Source organism: Prionailurus bengalensis, chromosome D1 (genome assembly GCF_016509475.1).
Source record: "Prionailurus bengalensis isolate Pbe53 chromosome D1, Fcat_Pben_1.1_paternal_pri, whole genome shotgun sequence".
Lineage (NCBI taxonomy): Eukaryota > Metazoa > Chordata > Mammalia > Carnivora > Felidae > Prionailurus > Prionailurus bengalensis.
The window spans coordinates 74,512,874-74,529,688 of NC_057346.1; the positions used below are offsets into that span (position 1 = coordinate 74,512,874).

The window sequence follows — 16,815 nt, forward strand, 5'->3', positions numbered from 1 at the left end:
CATTTCAAGTGCTCAGTAGTCACACGTGGTTATCAGCTACTGGACTGGACCGATACAGACCATTTTTACTGGAGAGTACTGACCCATGCTATTTTACATCATGTATACTCTTAATTGCCTGATATTAATGTTTTTAGTGAAGAATGAATACATTGCAGCTAGCCTGCCACTATAAAACAAAATAAAAATTCTCAAAGGTTAAGGAAATCCAGATAGGTAAAGAGATCTAACCAAATCAGAATGGCACTGGGTTTAGAGCTCTGGAAGACCCTTGGAATGCTTCTCATTAGATTAGGAAACTGAAGCCCAGGGAAGCAGAGTCTCTGGCCCCAGATCCCACAGTGAACTCACATTAGAGTTCAAAATGGAAACTGGTATCTTATAGCATAGGCTTTGCTATGTCACTTATTAGTCATGTGGCCTTGGACAAGTAGCCACCGCCAAGCCTCACTCTCATCACCTGCAAACTGAAGAAGAATAATTTCAACTCTGCTGGATTGTCATGAAGATTAAAGAGATGATGTCTAGAAAGCGCTTGGCAGAAAACCTGGCACCCCACTGGGACTTGGTGAATGCCACCTGCTGTCATCATTAGCTAATACATTGCTCTTTACACTATAACACAGGCTGATCGGGGAGGCTTTGGCCACCAGATGCATCATCATCACAGAGCTGGTGAGTGTAGGAAGGAACGGGGGAATTATGCAGCTTGGCAAAATGTGCCAGAGGAGCAGAATGATAAATGCATTGTAAAGCAGCAACTACAGAACTGCTCCTGCAAGTCCCCGTGCAGTAGCAGAAATTTCACCTTGAGGAGTGCAAAGGGAAATGTACCATTTACATGCCTCTGTGTCCTCACCTTTAAAAAGGCATCTGAGGGATGGAGCACTGCAGATGAAGGAAGATGTTTATATTTCCACGACCCTCATGCTGAGACAACGAGAGGAGTCAGCATTCTGTTTTTGTTCTTCTCCTTCCAGAAGTAATGTATCACAACTCTGTTAGCTACCAACACAGCTATCCCACAGCAGGTCTCTCCAAGCTGGCTTCAGAGTGGGTGGAGCTCTCCCAAGGCTTCTCCAGGTGCCTCCTGTGTGAGTAGCCCCTTAACCCCTGCCCAACAGGACAGGCATGGGATCCAAAACAACCCTAAAATACAGTGCCCACTCTGTAGCACCATATGCTCTCCTCTGGAAGATGACCACAGATGAGGTGATCAGATATTAGAGTAAAATCAAAGTAGCCACACGTGACTCAGACTCTAAGTGAGAAAAAGTTTCCATTCAGTTCCATAACAAATCCTAGCCACGTGCTCTCTGACAGACACTGTGCCATGCCCTAAAGATACAGCTGCAACCGAGACATGGTACCTTACCTGTCCTCAAGTAGCTTATATTTGAAATGGCAACTGCCATTGTCCAAAAAGAATTCAACTGGGTAAACTGTAACCTGAACCTTGTGAAGTGGTACAATTTGCAAGCAAGGGAGCTGGGCTTGTGATACTCTGAAACTCATCCTTGCTGCCACTCTGAATGAGAACAGAAGCCCAAGAAGGGATCATAAGGAAATAAAATATCTTTTCTCAGCTCTTCAAAGGCACACTTCATTGTCCCAGCTTTAAAGTGGCAGTTTCTGAGGAAGGAAAGCCACTCTGGCTCTGCTCACCTCCCCTAGCCTGCGCCCAGGCCCTGAAGCAGATAATGAGCTGTCACAGGCTCTACCTCTTCTGGAACCACCTGGACTTCTAGGGGTGGTGGTGAGGTGAGCACCATTCACAGTTACCTTTTTGTCCTCCAACCTGGAAAACCACTATCTAGGCACCTGCATGTCCTCTAGTCCATCACACGCCACCACGTTAGCTCTATTTCCTGTGTCCTTAGACAAGTTACTTCATCAAGTTTCAGTTTCTTCATCTGCAAAATAGGGATAAAATAGTATATGCTTCACCAGCATGTGGTAAGAAGTGAAAGTGATATTTAGGGGCTCCTGGGTGGCTCAGTCAGTCGAGCATCTGACTTCAGCTCAGGTCATGATCTTGTGGTCCTTGAGTTCAAACCTGCTATTGTCAGCACAGAGCCTGCTTCAGATTCTCTGTCTCCCCCTCTCTCCCTGCCACTCCCCCACTCACACTCTCTACCGAAAATAAAAAATAAACGTTGAGAAAACAAAGAAAGTGATATTTATACAGTGCTTAACACAATACATGGTACACAATGATCAATATATAGGAGCTAACATTATCATTTCTAAAAATTCCTATTGTTCCTAATTAAGTCTTTCTTAACTGAGTACTCAAACCTGCCAACAACATCCCCACATTTATCACCTCTAAGGAACCAGCTCCCATAGATCCTTCAGGAGCCTGAAGAGACTTGATCTTCTCCCCTTCAAATTCAGTCTGGCCCAGCCTTCAAATGTCATCTGCTTGAAGAGGCTTTCCCAAAGACTCAAGAGACCTAACCAACTACTCTTCCCTGACACCACCTCTAGATCTTTCTGTTCACAAGTTCTCAGCTCTTACCTGTAGGAGACTTATACTATCAATCACATCCCATTTTACAGAGCTTTAGGACTGTGTCCTCCCTGTTGTCATATTCTAAGTCCACAGCTCAAATGCAACCTGGGTACTCAACAAGTACTGATGGATTAAGAGGAACAGAAGAATCATGGAAACGATTCACATCAATTGCAGCTCTATGATAAGAGATAACAATCTCCAAAGAGCTATAGGAAATTGAGGTTTCCTGAAAACCCAGAGAAAGTTGGATATGACAAAGAAATCGACTAACATAACTTACATTTATTGCTTCACAGTTTACAAAATGTTTTCATATTCACAACCTCATTTTGACAACAACTTGAAGAGGTAGGCCAAATAATTATCATTATACAGACATAAAATCTGAGGCTCAGAGAAGTAAAGCAGTTTGTCCAAGAATGAAACCACAACGTTAACTTTCTTGATTCTTCCAAGTCCTTCTTCTGTTTATTGTTCCTTCATACATATTGTATCTTCAAATGATATGCATGCTCCAGACTATTAATAAAAAAATCTCACTCAAAAGGAATCACGTGGAAATAAAACCACAAAGAAGATCCTCAAGAATGACTAAGTTACCTTTCTGGAGTGAGGAACTTTCCTCACACAATCCTGGGGAGCACTGGCTACAACGACCTACATTTTGTTCAGCAGCCGTGAGCAACCGTCCCCAGCCAGCTAGGTCTCCTGAAGTGGCATATGGCAAGGTCCTCATGGGAGCTACAGGCAGCCTCCCAGCGCCTACAAGCAGGCTTCCACTCTGCCTCCTGCTTCCCTTTCCTCTCACACTTCTGACCTCTTTGAAAAGCCAAAAGCCTCACAATTGATTGTTGTAGAAACTTTTTGCAAAGACATCTCTGATTTCTTCCATTTCTGCTACCCACAGCCAGTCTCCCCCAATGTTGGATGATACCAGGCGTTCAGGGAAAAGAGCTCCCTCCCAAACAGCAATCTGCAGGTGTGGGAGGTCCCTACCACCACTGACAGTGCTCCCACAGAGAGAGCCACTGCATCACAAAAGGGAGTTACGTAATCACACAAAGACTAACTTCTCCCTTCTAGTCATAATTCAGTGGTCCCTCCACCAATGGGGGTCTTGGGGTTCTGAGAGCCACATCCCAAAAGAATGGCCTGGTTTTGCTTCCTTGGAAGTAACCAGAGCGTTTCTCTTTATCTACTGCAAGAGGTGCCTACCAGGCAAGGCCTCAGCATCTCAGGATACTTCGGGCCAAGAAGGGGCTGGAACTAGATGGAAATAACCTTTGGGAAAGAGGGGTGACTACAGGGCAGGCTCCTCAAACAGCCATCCAATATAAAGTGAGGGGCCTGGCAGTGAGAGGGCTGATTTGGGCCAGTGCCAATACCAAAAAGGGCCTCCAAGCAGGAAGCTCCAAGCAGCCTCAACCCTCAAAATAAAGCAGATGGCATCTTACTGAGGAATCAGCCATTCAGAACAAGGTCCCAGACAGTGATCAGGATCCAGGACACAGAGTCCAGTCCCTGGGTAATGAGACTGGCAAAATCCATGCCCTATTCAGGGTATAGCTCGTGTGCAATGGAACTGGCAGAGAGGTCCAGCTGTCTGGACAGGGCCCACGTGGAAGGGAGAAGGTGTTTCAGAAAGACAAAAAGAAGGCCAGGTTCCATTAGCCAGCACACAGCAAACTCCAGATCTGGAATCTCAAGAAGGATGAGGGACAAGGAAAGTAGAGGGAAGGTGGAAAAGAGCTTCCGAGAGAGCAGCTCAACAGTCAAGGAAAAGTGGGTAATGACACCAAGCAAAGAAAAATTCAATCAAGAAAGAAAAAAGAAGCAGGTTTGTCAGGCCGGATGGCAGGAATACTGAGATGAATGTAAGACATCATCCTTGTTACCCACTGGGGGACAGGTAGCAATTGTCCCAGCAGCCAAAGGCAAAGGGAAGCAGAAGAACCAGCATGTGCAAAGACTCAGAAGTATCAAACAATATGATAATGTTGTTGGTTCAGTACAGATGAAATGCAGAATGCAAGGGAAAGACTGGTAGGAGGTGAGGCTGGATATTCTGACAGGGACAGGATCAAGAAGAACTTTTTTTTTTTTTAATTTTTTTTTAAGGTTTATTTATTTATTTTAGAGAGAGAGAGCGCCCACACGTGTGCAGAAGCAGTGGAGGGGCAGAGAGAGAGAGAAAGGGAGACAGGGAATATGAAGCGGGTTCCAGGCTCCTCACTGTCAGCACAGAGCCCCACGTGGGTCTTGAACCCCTGAACTGTGAGATCATGTTCAAAGTTGGACACTTAACCAATGGAGCCACCCAGGTGCCCCAAGAAGAGCTTCTTATATCAAGCCAGAGATGTTGGACTTCATTCTGGGTGGGAAGCCATTGAAAAGTAAAGGCACACATTCATCCCTATAACAATTATTTGCTGAGCACCTACTATGTGCCAGTCATTAATCAAGGTGATGGGGATACAGTGGCGAACAAGGCCAACAACAACCCCAAAACTTAAGCTCTAGTAACCCCATTCTTTGCATACTGGCTGTGGGGATTACAGACTGTGTTTCTCCTTCCCCTTGAGGGAAGAGGCTGGGTCTTATCCTCCTCTATATCATAAAGACTTGGCTAAGTTTCTTCCATATAGTAGGTTTCCAATAAATGTTTATTGTGGGAATGAATTTTTTTCTGTATTAAGAATCTTTAAAAAAAAAAAAGGTTTAAGGGCATAACAAAATCAGATTTATATTTTAGTACATCATTTTGGCAGCTGGGTGGGGGCAGCTGGAATGAGGCCCAACTAGAGACAACAGGTTCTCCCTTGAGAGAATGCCACTGAAATTAGGTGGTAGATAATGGGGGTCCAAGCTAGAAGGACAGTGGCAGAGATGGAGACAGTTTTAGTCCCTTGGCCAACCGGCCTTCACAGAGCTCACATTTCTCTCATCAAACCACCGCAGCCTCCTTTAAACTCTCATTGGCTTCTGCTTTCCCTCTAAATCTCTGCATGATTTACTTTCACCCTGGGACAGCCCTGTTTTCAAGGTCAAATGCAACAAAAGACAGCTGGTCAGCTCTAGGGTGACCCTGAGTGCGGCCTGGGCCAGTCGTAATGCTGCAGAGCACGGTGGTGACACATGAGGTCACTGGGACTTTAAATCAGGGCTGATGAATTTGCTCTGCAGCTGGGAGAAAGCCAGCCAGAAACATCTTTGCTGTCGACACTGATGGCTAACCTCGACAGGAATGCACACTCTGTGGCACTGCGTGGAGACTGGTCGTGGATTACCAAGCATCTGGCCTCCACTACATTCACTGATTCTGATTCTAGGAAGTGTTTATCACAAGATCCTGGACAGTTCTATGTAGCTCCTAAGATCCCAAGTGATTAAGACAGACGAGCAGCTCTGACCCATACTTACAACAAAACCCGCGTCTGAAGCACAGAGGGGCTCATATCCAATGAACCCAATAGAACACTTGTACGTCACTTTAGAGTTTACAGAAACCCTTATAGATCTTATTTGCATATTTTTATAGCCCTGTGGGCAAGATTAAAGCAGAATTTGGAGAGGTCTGACTGACCCGAAGTCACACGGATTGTGGGTGACAGAGCAGAAACTCCAACCTAGGTCTCACTCTACATTCAAGACTGGCTTGTCAGCCCCGCCACCCCAGCCAGGACTATGGTTGACCACAGTCATGAGTGAACCTCACTGCCCCTGTCCTTGCTGGGGCTATCCTTGTCCTCCTGCTGTTCCTCACTAGACAGTGACCTAGACTGCAAGTCTGGAGAGAGCTGCTAGGTGTCCGTCAGACAGAACTACCACCCAGTGAGAGCCAAAGCCAGAGCACAGGGCAACATTCTGGTCAGAACCGTCCCGAGGAAGCTGTTGCTGTACAGAGCTGGCCATGAGAAGAGTGAGGGCTCTGTGAGCCGGGTTCCAGGCCCTGAACCGGGTAACCATGTGCTGCGTAACCTGGAGCTCGTGCCAGCTTTCTCTCTCAGCTTCTGCTCCCTCGCCCCCAGAATGAGGGCAGCAACAACTGTCCTGCCCACCACTTGGGGGTCAGAGCCAGTAAAAGTGTCTTTTTTTTTTTTTTTTTTTTTTTTTGCCATTTCCCAGTAGTTGCCGGAGGGACTCACTACAGAATAAAGCCAACTCATCCCTGCCCAGAGGCCTGCCCACATTAACGTCATCACTCCAGCAGCCAAGCTGACTTTCAACCTAACCAGGAAGACTTAAGCCACCCAACAGGGCTTCTCATCCTTTTCTCAGCACAGTTGCACCAATGCCTCACTGTGGATCAAGCTGGGCCCTCAATGCGCATAGATAAATAAGACAGTGTCTGTGCTCCAAGAACTCAATGTTTGGTTTAGAGACAGACATATCAATAATTACCGTAGCAACTAATAAGTACCGTGTGACAGCACTGGGCACCAACTTTGTCACTGCTCTGTGAATTCTTGGCACCTGCACTGTGTGTGGGTCATGCTGGGATGCAGTAAACATTTATTGAATAAATAAAAGGAAGATGCAACATAACGACAAAAGATGGACACACTTTAATGAAAGTACTTCTCTTCTCCACCTCCAAACCTCCATCTTCGCATGTCCCCTTTTTTCTTTACTCCTGTCCTGCAAGAAAGCGTCCTTCCATCTTATCACTAACCCCTTCACAGAGATTTCGAGCCTCTCTCATCTCCCTGGGCGCGCTGCTCCGCTAACCCCCTGCCTCCTGCATCTCTACCCACAGTGCGCTCTCCCTCTCTCTAATCCTCTGCTTCAGCCTTCTGACACACTCCAGTTTCCCCAAGCTCACGAAACTAACTCGAGCCAAGCTCTCCTCCCAGTTCCCGACCTTGTTCTCATCCTCCTCTGGCCACAGAATCTCTGGAAATGCACCCGCAGCCTGCATTTCTCGCCATCTCTTCATTCCCTATGTCCCAGCCTCAGTCCCTCAGAGGTGACACCACAAACCTCCCATCGCCAAACCCAGCCATCTTTTCTCAGCCCCCGACCTCCCTGACCTCCCTGTTGAAATTTCCTTAGCTTCTGAGAACACTGCAGTTCCTGGCTTGCTTTCTCCCTCTCTTGTCAATACACAGTCTCTATCTGGCTGCTCTTCCTCTGCTTTCCTCCTAATGCAAGCTCTTGCCAAGATTCCCCTGTTATTTTGCATTAGCTCCCTTGAGAAATAATTTAATGTCAAAGCTTCCAATTTAGGAAGCCTTTCCAGTCACCACCTCCCACCCCAACCACCCCACACCCCAACCCTACAGGATCCAACAGAACCAGAGGGGCTGCAAATGCAAGAAAGAAAAGGTCCCCAAGGACACGGGAAAGGATGGGATCATTATCAGACTCTTTTCCAGCCTTTGTCACATTCAGCTTGTCCCGTAATGAACTGATCTGAGCCCCGCCAGTAGCTCACGAGCATCTGACACAGGAACTGTTCCACCTTCTCTGCTTCCCCCGTTTGCCTAACGTAGTGCTTGGACAGACAGGCATACATAAGCATCTGCTGGATAAAAGAAAAAAACTGAAGATGAACATGTGTGACAGCGCTTGGTAAATTGTGAAGCACTAAAGGACTACAAGCCTCATTATCAACAGATTCCGTAAGAAACTTCTGGGTTGTTCAAACATACGACGGGGTCAGAGCCTATCTGTTCTCTGGCTCTGCAGGACATGTGATGCCCAAATGTCTGAACACATGGAAATGCCTATTCCCGAGCTGGCCTGGGACTGAGCAGCACAGACTGTAGGGAGAGAGTGCAGAGGAGCTGACGAGGGTCACGTACCACTGAAACCATTTCTTTGATTCTGTTTTTATTTATTCAGTCAGTAAACATCCACTGAGGACCAACACAGTGCAGGAGCTATTCTAGACACCGGGAACACAGCTTGAACGAGACAGACAAGGCCCTTGCACTCCCAGGTCCAATATTTTAGTGGGAAGGGATGATAAATGTGAGTAAATAAGAGAACGGCAGGTGGTAAAGAAGTGCTTGCTGTTATCGTGTCCTTCAGCATCCCTCTCAAACAAAACAGCCCGGTCTCTTCCGAGTGTTCACACGGACAAATACAGTCCACTGCTTCGACGTTCGTTGTGTGTGATTACTCCTCCTGCCAGGTCAGCAGCTGCAGCACCAGATATGCTAGCTGTGCTAACCTCCCAACAAAAAGAGTCTTTGGGTGAACACGGCTACCCCATTTGGGGTGGCCTCTAAAACCTGCCACACCTGGAAGGTCTGGGCTGCCGGGGCTGCCTCGTCTCAGAGACCTCATGCTCCTCCAAGAACGGCAATGATGCTAGAGGTTACTTACCAGAGAGCTACTTGGGAATGCTTTTTCAGGTTGTATTGAATTCTGTCAGAGCCCTCCGGACTCAGCTGATTGCTGGTGGTAGATCTCTGTGTTATTTAGGCCACCGAAGTCCCACGGTCTTGACACAAACTTAAAATTAGAAGTGCATTAAATATAGGAAAGGAGGAAGGTCATTCAGGAAGGGCAGCCTTCCGAGGGAGCTGCAGGACAAAGACGCCCTGGAAACTTCCAGGTTCGTTAATGGGTTTTACACAGCATCCGAGTGGTATTTCTCCTTCTGAAATAACACTGTGGAAAGCGTAGGGGACTGGCTCAAACCTCAGCTAGCACAGCCGAGTGAGTGACTCTGCAAACTAAAAATAGCTTCTTTCCCACTCATTCTGACAGATTTCACCCAGACCCAGTGCACAGGTAGATCCTCCAACAAACAGCTTTAGTCCTGCAGCAAAGTGAGGGTTGATGGCATCCGGGCTTGACAATTACCCAATCCCTGGTTCCACTCTTGTTTATCTCCACGTTTCCCGCTCCTGCTCCAATAGCTGTGTGTGTGCACGCACATGCACATGTACACTGAGCTCCCTGACTGGGATTTGGTGCTCCTCAACCAAACGTGGGCAGAATTTAAACCAGGAACATGACTCAGGACCATGGCTGCAGAATAAGCCCAGAACAAGGCCCTCAGAAACACTGGGAATCGGTGTTTGTCTTGGCGGTCTCCTAATTCCTAGCTAGCCTCTCTGGGCCTCAGTTTCCTCGATTGTAAAAGGAGTATAATCATTCCAAGTCTGGCCTATTTCACGGCATCATGCTGGGATCAAATGAGAAAACGTTTGTGGAAGTTATTTTCCTTCAGACAGTAATCCTATCAGAAAGATGGGTGGTGGGGACAGGACAGGCTAGACAGGCAGCTAGACCACAAACCGAGGCTGGCCCACTGGGACGGGCAGGCATCCTGACCATTCCAGGAGTTAGAACAGATCTAGATTCACAGCTTCAGTTCATGTTATCCCCTCTGCCTGGAATATCCTCCTTTTGCTAAACTCCTTGTTTTTAAGAACCCAGTTCAAACAACATTTCTGTTCGATTGCTGTCTTCGGCATAAATCATTCCATCTTCCCTGCTCCCTTGGCCTTTCATATGCAACTCTAATAGCACATCCACTCTATACAGTAAGGATTTACAAACCTGGAAGTTCTTTGAGGGCACAGACATGTATTTTTTTATCTTTGTAACTACCTCCCTCCCCACCACCGTGTGGTCAACATAGGCACGTGGCAGACATCAACCAACATTTACTAGGCTGACTATGGAATAGGCAAGATCCCAAAGCCAAGAAGAACGTAAACTCAGGACAGCAGGAAATGTGGGACAGCACACACAGAGCCAGTGGGAAGGGCGGCAGGTGGTAGGAAGTAGTGTCACAAACGTCTGCCTGCCCCTGGCAATAAGGTCACAGCCACGGGGACAGGAATCAAAGCTGAACGACAAGTCCTGGGAGGACTAGGCGGCAGCATCATACTAAAATCCCAATGACCTAAACTGGAACAGGAGCCCCTGGGGACAAGGAACAAGGGCAGAGAACAGAGCCAAGGCAACAAGGCAGAGCAAGGCTCAGGTGGTACTAAAGCCTAGAACTTCTGAATCAGTTAACATGCTCAGGTCTGCCAAAATTGAGCCAGCAGCTAGGGATCAAGTGATCTTGGCTATGACCCTGAGGGACTCCAGGGGCAAGAGTCATTATAAATTTAAGTAGTGATCATTTCCATAAAATAAGAATCAGAAATGGAAGGTACTCTTAGATCTGTAAGACACATCAGGAATCACCTGGTCTAACATGCCCCACCTACGTATGGGGGAACTAAGGGTACAGGAGGAAAAGGGGCTTTCCCAAATTCACTCAATCAGGGCGGAACCAGAGCTAGAACCCAGGTCTTCCGACTCCTAATCCAGACCTTGTCCCCTCAGAGGCTGTTTACCTTCAGTCAAGCAGGTCTTCTGATGGTTCCACTAACACACCAGGTGCCCAGCTCTAGCTGCTTCAGAATCCTAGGGAGCCCCTATGGACCCACTAAGTGAGCACAAGTACTTCTGTGCTCCATCTTTGGGCAGAGTTTAGAGCCAAGGTTCCCTGGGAAACATGGCAGTCTTGCCTGGGGTCTGAGAAGCTGCTGTGGTTCACACACACTCTGCCCTGATGTGTACATGGGGGAGATTAATCCCAATTATTCTGCTATCCCTGGAATTTTCTAAGAGTGGCCAAAACGGCCAAGTATCTAAGGCCAAGCTGATAGAGCATGAAACACATAGTCTTCACCACTGTGAGAATATTAAAGGGAAGCCTGCCAGGTCTATAATCTCAAAGTCCTTCTCAGGCTGGAGATGAGGCATGGCTCAGAAGAAAGAATTGAGACTCTCAGGGAATCAGAGACTCTGCCTTCCAGACTCCCAGAACTTTTATCCAGGTGAGGGTATATATGCAAAAGGACAGATGCAACTTTATTTCATCTATACAGAAAGTATGTAAGCTTCAAGTACTTCAAGTTCAAGTCCCAACCCCACTGTTTGTTGACCTCCTGTGTGATCTGGGGCCAGTGACTTCCCCATTGTGAGCCTGAGTATCCTTATTCATAAAGCAGTGATTATAACACCAGCACGCAGTTTTATTGAGAAGATGAAATAATACACGTAAAGTTTTTAGTATGCTGCCTGGACCATAATCACCACCAAGTAACATTGTGTTTGTTTGCTTTCTTTTGTTCACAAGATGGGATGGTTAAACCACCTGTGCTTTCTCCTCTTGTGGGCTGTCACTCTGGATCCCAGCCCAGACACCTCACTCCTCACTCTGCTTATCCCTTGGACACAGAAGAAGGCAACTGGTCAGCTACGGGGCCACTCTTAATTCCTTGAAGGTCAGGAATCATCAGCTTAGTTCAAGGCTGTTCCTGTCTCCCCAAGTGTCTCTGCACCTCCCTGGCCAAGTCCCTCCCAGGGCAATACCTACTCAAGGATGGCTTTTATCTTTTCCAAGGTGAATCCACTCCTAGTGGCTTATAGCTGCCCACTGGCCTGGCTCTGGGCCTCAGGCAAATAGATGTCTGATGGGTCAGACCTGGACATCAACAGGGGGGATAATCCCCAGACCCAATTTACCAAAAGGAGATAGCCTGGCGTCTGAACCTGCAGTGGGACCAGCAAGTAGACGTGCCAGTACTCCAGAGACTGGAGCAGAGATGGAGGGAGCACTAAAATGGAGTGGCCATGGCACTCCAGGCTCAAGCCACCTCCTCAGATTGCTCTACTAAGAAGCTAAACAAAAGTCACATCAATGTCACGCTCTTAGGCTGTATGTTTCCACTGGCCATATCTGTCACAGTGCTGCCACACACGATGGCCACCACAGGGTGTTAAAAGGCAAAGAAGAGAAAGGACCCAACAGTTACTGAGTGCCTGCGACATGCCAAGAACCTTGGGTATAATCCTCATCAATGACCTTTTGTGGTAAGTATTATTATCCTGATCTTGCCAATAAAACCAGAGACTCAGAAAAATCCGTGGAGCCTCTGTGCCTCTGCTGTGCTACCTGACCATGGAGTCTTAAATGTTCTGGAAAAGACAAAGAAGAATAAAGGGTTTAATGCACTTGGTACCAGGCTCTCAGCACCTTCACTGGCTAAGCAGACAGTACTAGCTACAATGCTGCATTCCCTCATTCGCAGCTGGGGAGGTCAACTTCTCTCAAACAGAATCTAGAGAAATATAGCAAAGGTCATAAAGATGCTCATGGCCTTTGCCCCTGCAATTTCATCCTTAAGACTGTACCTTAAAAAACACTTCAAAAGGGTATTCACTGCAGAATCCACCACAGTGACAAAAGAGAAGAAATTATATAAATGTCTAACATTCCAAGAATGGTTTGGAAAATCCCAGAGCCTTCGAATCATATAATGTTACACAGCCATTTTAAATGGCCTCAGAGATCAGAAAAACAAAGCAAAGCATCTGTGATAAAATAAATGAAGACTGAATACCAAATATCATAAGTACTATCACTGAAACTTTGGAAAGTATGTACACGTGTACATGCAAAAGGGAATGTTGTTAAGGTGGTTAAGATTAAGGATGGTTTTATTATTATTATTATTATTATTATTATTATTATTATTACCACCATGTCTAAACTGCCTTTTTGGTTTTGTTTAATGAGTGCCTTGTCAATTAAAGAAAAAGAGAGAGCAAGAAAGACAGACAGACTTAACCCAGCACTAAGGAAAGGCCCAGGAGGAGCGGTCTGGGATGTGAAGCAGAAATTGAGAACCGTCCTACATACCCGGAAGGAGGAGGCCAGGCAGGCCCCGGGGGAAGGGAAGCCCTCTAGGTATGAAGAGGGTTGTAATTAGTCTGATGCTAATTACAGAAGTCTCGCTGGCTTATTAATTTTTTTCACAGACTCTGAATGAAGACTGAACTCCTTCATTAAGCCAACTTGGGTTCAGAGGCACATTTCCTCCGTGGCCATCCTCATTCTTCTCAAAAACCTAGCCTTTTCTTTTTTTAAGGACAACAGTAAAGTAAAATTTAGTAACAGAAACACACACCCTGGAGAAATTAAGACTCCTGCTTTAAATGTAGAAATTCAAGACATTTCAGGGAATTAAAGGGGCTTGATAAGTAACTGAACTACAGTATTTTCTGCACTGGGAAATATAAACTGAAGTGCAAAACACTTAGCTCAGTATAAAAGCCCCCTTGATCAGGCTGCAACCCATCTTTTGGATACTACAGATACCCCACGCTCTAGCCAAACTGACCCACCAGTGGTTCCCCAAATAGTTTCTTTACTTTCCTACCCTGTGACTCTGTTCTGGCCGTTGTGCCTACCTGAAAGTCCTCTTCTGTCTTACAGACACTTACTCGAATATGATCCATCCTCCAAGGCACCGCTCAAAGCTGTGGCCTCTATGACACTAGCCTAACCCGATCACAGTAGCCTGGATTCATTTCTCATTCTTTGAAGTGGACACAGAGTATCTGGAATCTCTCTAAAGGAGTTACACACAGTCTGCCTTGAGGTATAGTTGTCTGGGTAACTCCCTCTTCTACCATGTTAAACCACAAGCAACTTGAGGCAAGGACCCCCTCAGAGTCCTGCATGGAACCCATACCATAATGCCTTCACTATAAGCACACCGTAGGACCTCAGTAACTGTTTCGATGAAAGACAAGGAAAAGAGATGTATCACATCTATGGAAAGTCATTCCTACCTCAGCTGCTCCTGTTAAGCAGTGCAGACAGGAAGGCATGCTCTTCTGTGGTCCTGAGCAGGGGAGGGATGAATCATGACTCTGTAGTTTCCAGCCTTCACGAGACTCCAACTTCCTCCCTAGTTGACCATAGTCCGCTCGGCCCCAGGTAAACACTCTGCCAGTTTCTAAAAACAAACATTAGTTGAATTAAGGCTATATTCCACAGCTATACTCTCATGGGTAGGCAAAGAATTACAAGAGAAACTGTGAACATTTATTTTAGGACCAACTACCATGTACCAGGAACCATCCTATCTTCTACAGGGAAAGCACAACTATTCACACTTTCACAGATGTGGGGACTGATGTTCGGTAAAACGACATGACCAAGATCAAGCTGTGGTGCAGTGAGCACCAGAGCTGGATTCCAGCAGAGGGCAGATTCTAAAGCCGTGCACCTGCATTTTAAAAGACAGGGACCAGGCTACAGGGAATTCTTCAACCACACTTTATGGCCTCTCTATCTCTCCTTGCACTTTGCCCAGATCTCTATTCTCAGGTTCTCCTCCCTCTCACCCAATATGGGGCCCATCAGCTACCCAGAAGTCCCCCAGGCTCCTGACCTGCCCCATGCCATAATCTCTTAGCACCATTAAAGCCAATTTCATGTGTTTTCTTTCCATATAACATAAAAGAATCTTCAGAGTCTAAGCTCTTACCCAAAAAAGCAATTCTCATAGTCCCAAGGCAAGTGTCTACGTGTGCGAGAAGGAAGGGAGTGAGAGAAGGGAAAAAAGACAAAATCATTTACAGCCAGGAAAGCCTCAGTTCCCCAGATGCACCACCTGGGAAGCTGGCCAGTGCAAAAGATGATTGAAGAAAATGGAATTTGGAAAAAAGAGAAACGCCTTTCTTCTCCCAGATAAGAAAAAATTCACCGAACTCGTTCAGTTGTACCAAGTGCCACATTTGTTATTTCAACAGAAATGCAAAATCCGATGAGGCATAGATTATTAACAGATTCTCCGCAATAAATATGCATAACCATGTGCGCTGTATAAATTCTTTATACATGTTTATTTTAACAAAGAAAAACTTTGCTTAAGAGACAAAACACCAAGCAATGCATATTAAATTCTAGACAAACCTACTACTATGATACTACTGTGTTTGGTATCAAGGCTTCATCTGGCCCCACATTCAACATATGGTTTATAGTGTCAGCTAGAATACAACTACAGACTCATAGGGGAAATGTCGGAATATTGAAGGGATAAAGTCCTCAGAATCAATCTGCTCATGGACACCAACGGAGATACCAAGAAGTGCACGAGAAGTTCTGAGCTTCCTCAAAGAGGGAAAAAAGTCTGTGCAGCCCATGGGGTACCAGGTATATGACAGGAACTAGGAGTGGGTTCCCTCGGATATGCTATTTCATGGCCTCACATGTGTTGTTCCTTTTGCCATGGAAGCCCTTTCCTTACATTATTCATTTGATAAGCTATGGCTCCACCTGTACAGTCCAGCTCAGGTACCACCAGTTCTGTGAAGCCTTTTTTGACCCCTCAATCCTCCACAGAAAGGGTGAAACCCACCCTCCTGTGAGCCACCTTTATTACTGTCCTCATCAACAACTATGTTCCCATTTAACAGGTGAGAAACTAAGGTTCAGAGAAGTGACTAGCCCAGGGTCACACAGCTAAGCCACATCTCCTTCTACTAGCCCATGGTACTATTCTGTTTTGGCTTTTCACATGGGTCTGCATCACTGGATAACCAACACTCAACACTCAATATCCTTCCCTCACTTCTATAGGACCCACAAAAAAGCCCATGTTCCCAGGACCCACAAAGCATCCAAAAATGACAAACGGTCCCTCTACATGAGCTGGGTAGGATTTACAACCAGACTGCCTTAGCAGGGAGAGTCCCAAGAAGCTAAAAGAGGAGACTGTTACTTCTGAACTCACCCTAGCATTGTTCTGCTGGAAAGAACCAGCACGTTGCTATCTGCAAGACTATCGAAGAATTATGTTATCACAAGTCCCACAATGAATCCTTTCCTATCAAGTAAAACATCTTAGCATCTTCTCTCCTATTGATTATTGGTGTGAAGACAGGCAAGACTGCCGCCATTACTCCATCTCCAATAGCAATTCAACCATTCTACTTACATAGCACTTTTCAACTTCAAGGCACTTTACAAAGATTAACTAATTAATTCTCATGTTCCCTGGGGAGGCCACAGACATTCTATTAGAGACAAGCCCCAAAACCAGGCTGACTGGATGTCCAGCCTTCACTCTCCAGCCTAGGTTTGCTCAGTCAGGTAGGTGCACTCTCTGACACTATCTGTCTATTTCTCCCCAAAATACACTCTGCATCAGAAGGCTCGCAGGAAAAAAAAAAAAAAAAAAAAAGGAGATTCTTATTTTTCCTTTTCTTTTAAACAGACACATATTGACCACTTCTTAGGTGCCCAGCACATTCAGGGCCACTATCTCAATTAATCCCCAAAATAATTCTAGGGGGTACAGATTACTAAATTTATTTCACAGATGAGGGTAAATGATTTGGTCAAGACCAAACAACCAGCAGGTGGTGGAATCAAGATTAAAATCTGTGTATTCTGACTCCAACACCATTGGTAGCTCCAGTGATTGCCCAGCTGCTGTCAATTCTTACAGTATTTGAGGAGGGGGAAAGCCCAGGTCACATGG

The 16,815-nt window shown here is 46.0% G+C and overlaps 1 protein-coding gene across 1 annotated transcript in view; it reads right to left on the reverse strand.

Annotated features, from left to right (window-relative positions):
• The window catches only part of SERGEF (secretion regulating guanine nucleotide exchange factor), a 235,566-nt gene that overhangs the window by 170,769 nt on the left and 47,982 nt on the right, over positions 1 to 16,815 (reverse strand). Inside the window, 1 exon segment of the mRNA XM_043582360.1 lies at positions 14,114 to 14,280. Within this exon segment, the coding sequence (XP_043438295.1) occupies positions 14,114 to 14,280 (167 nt within the window).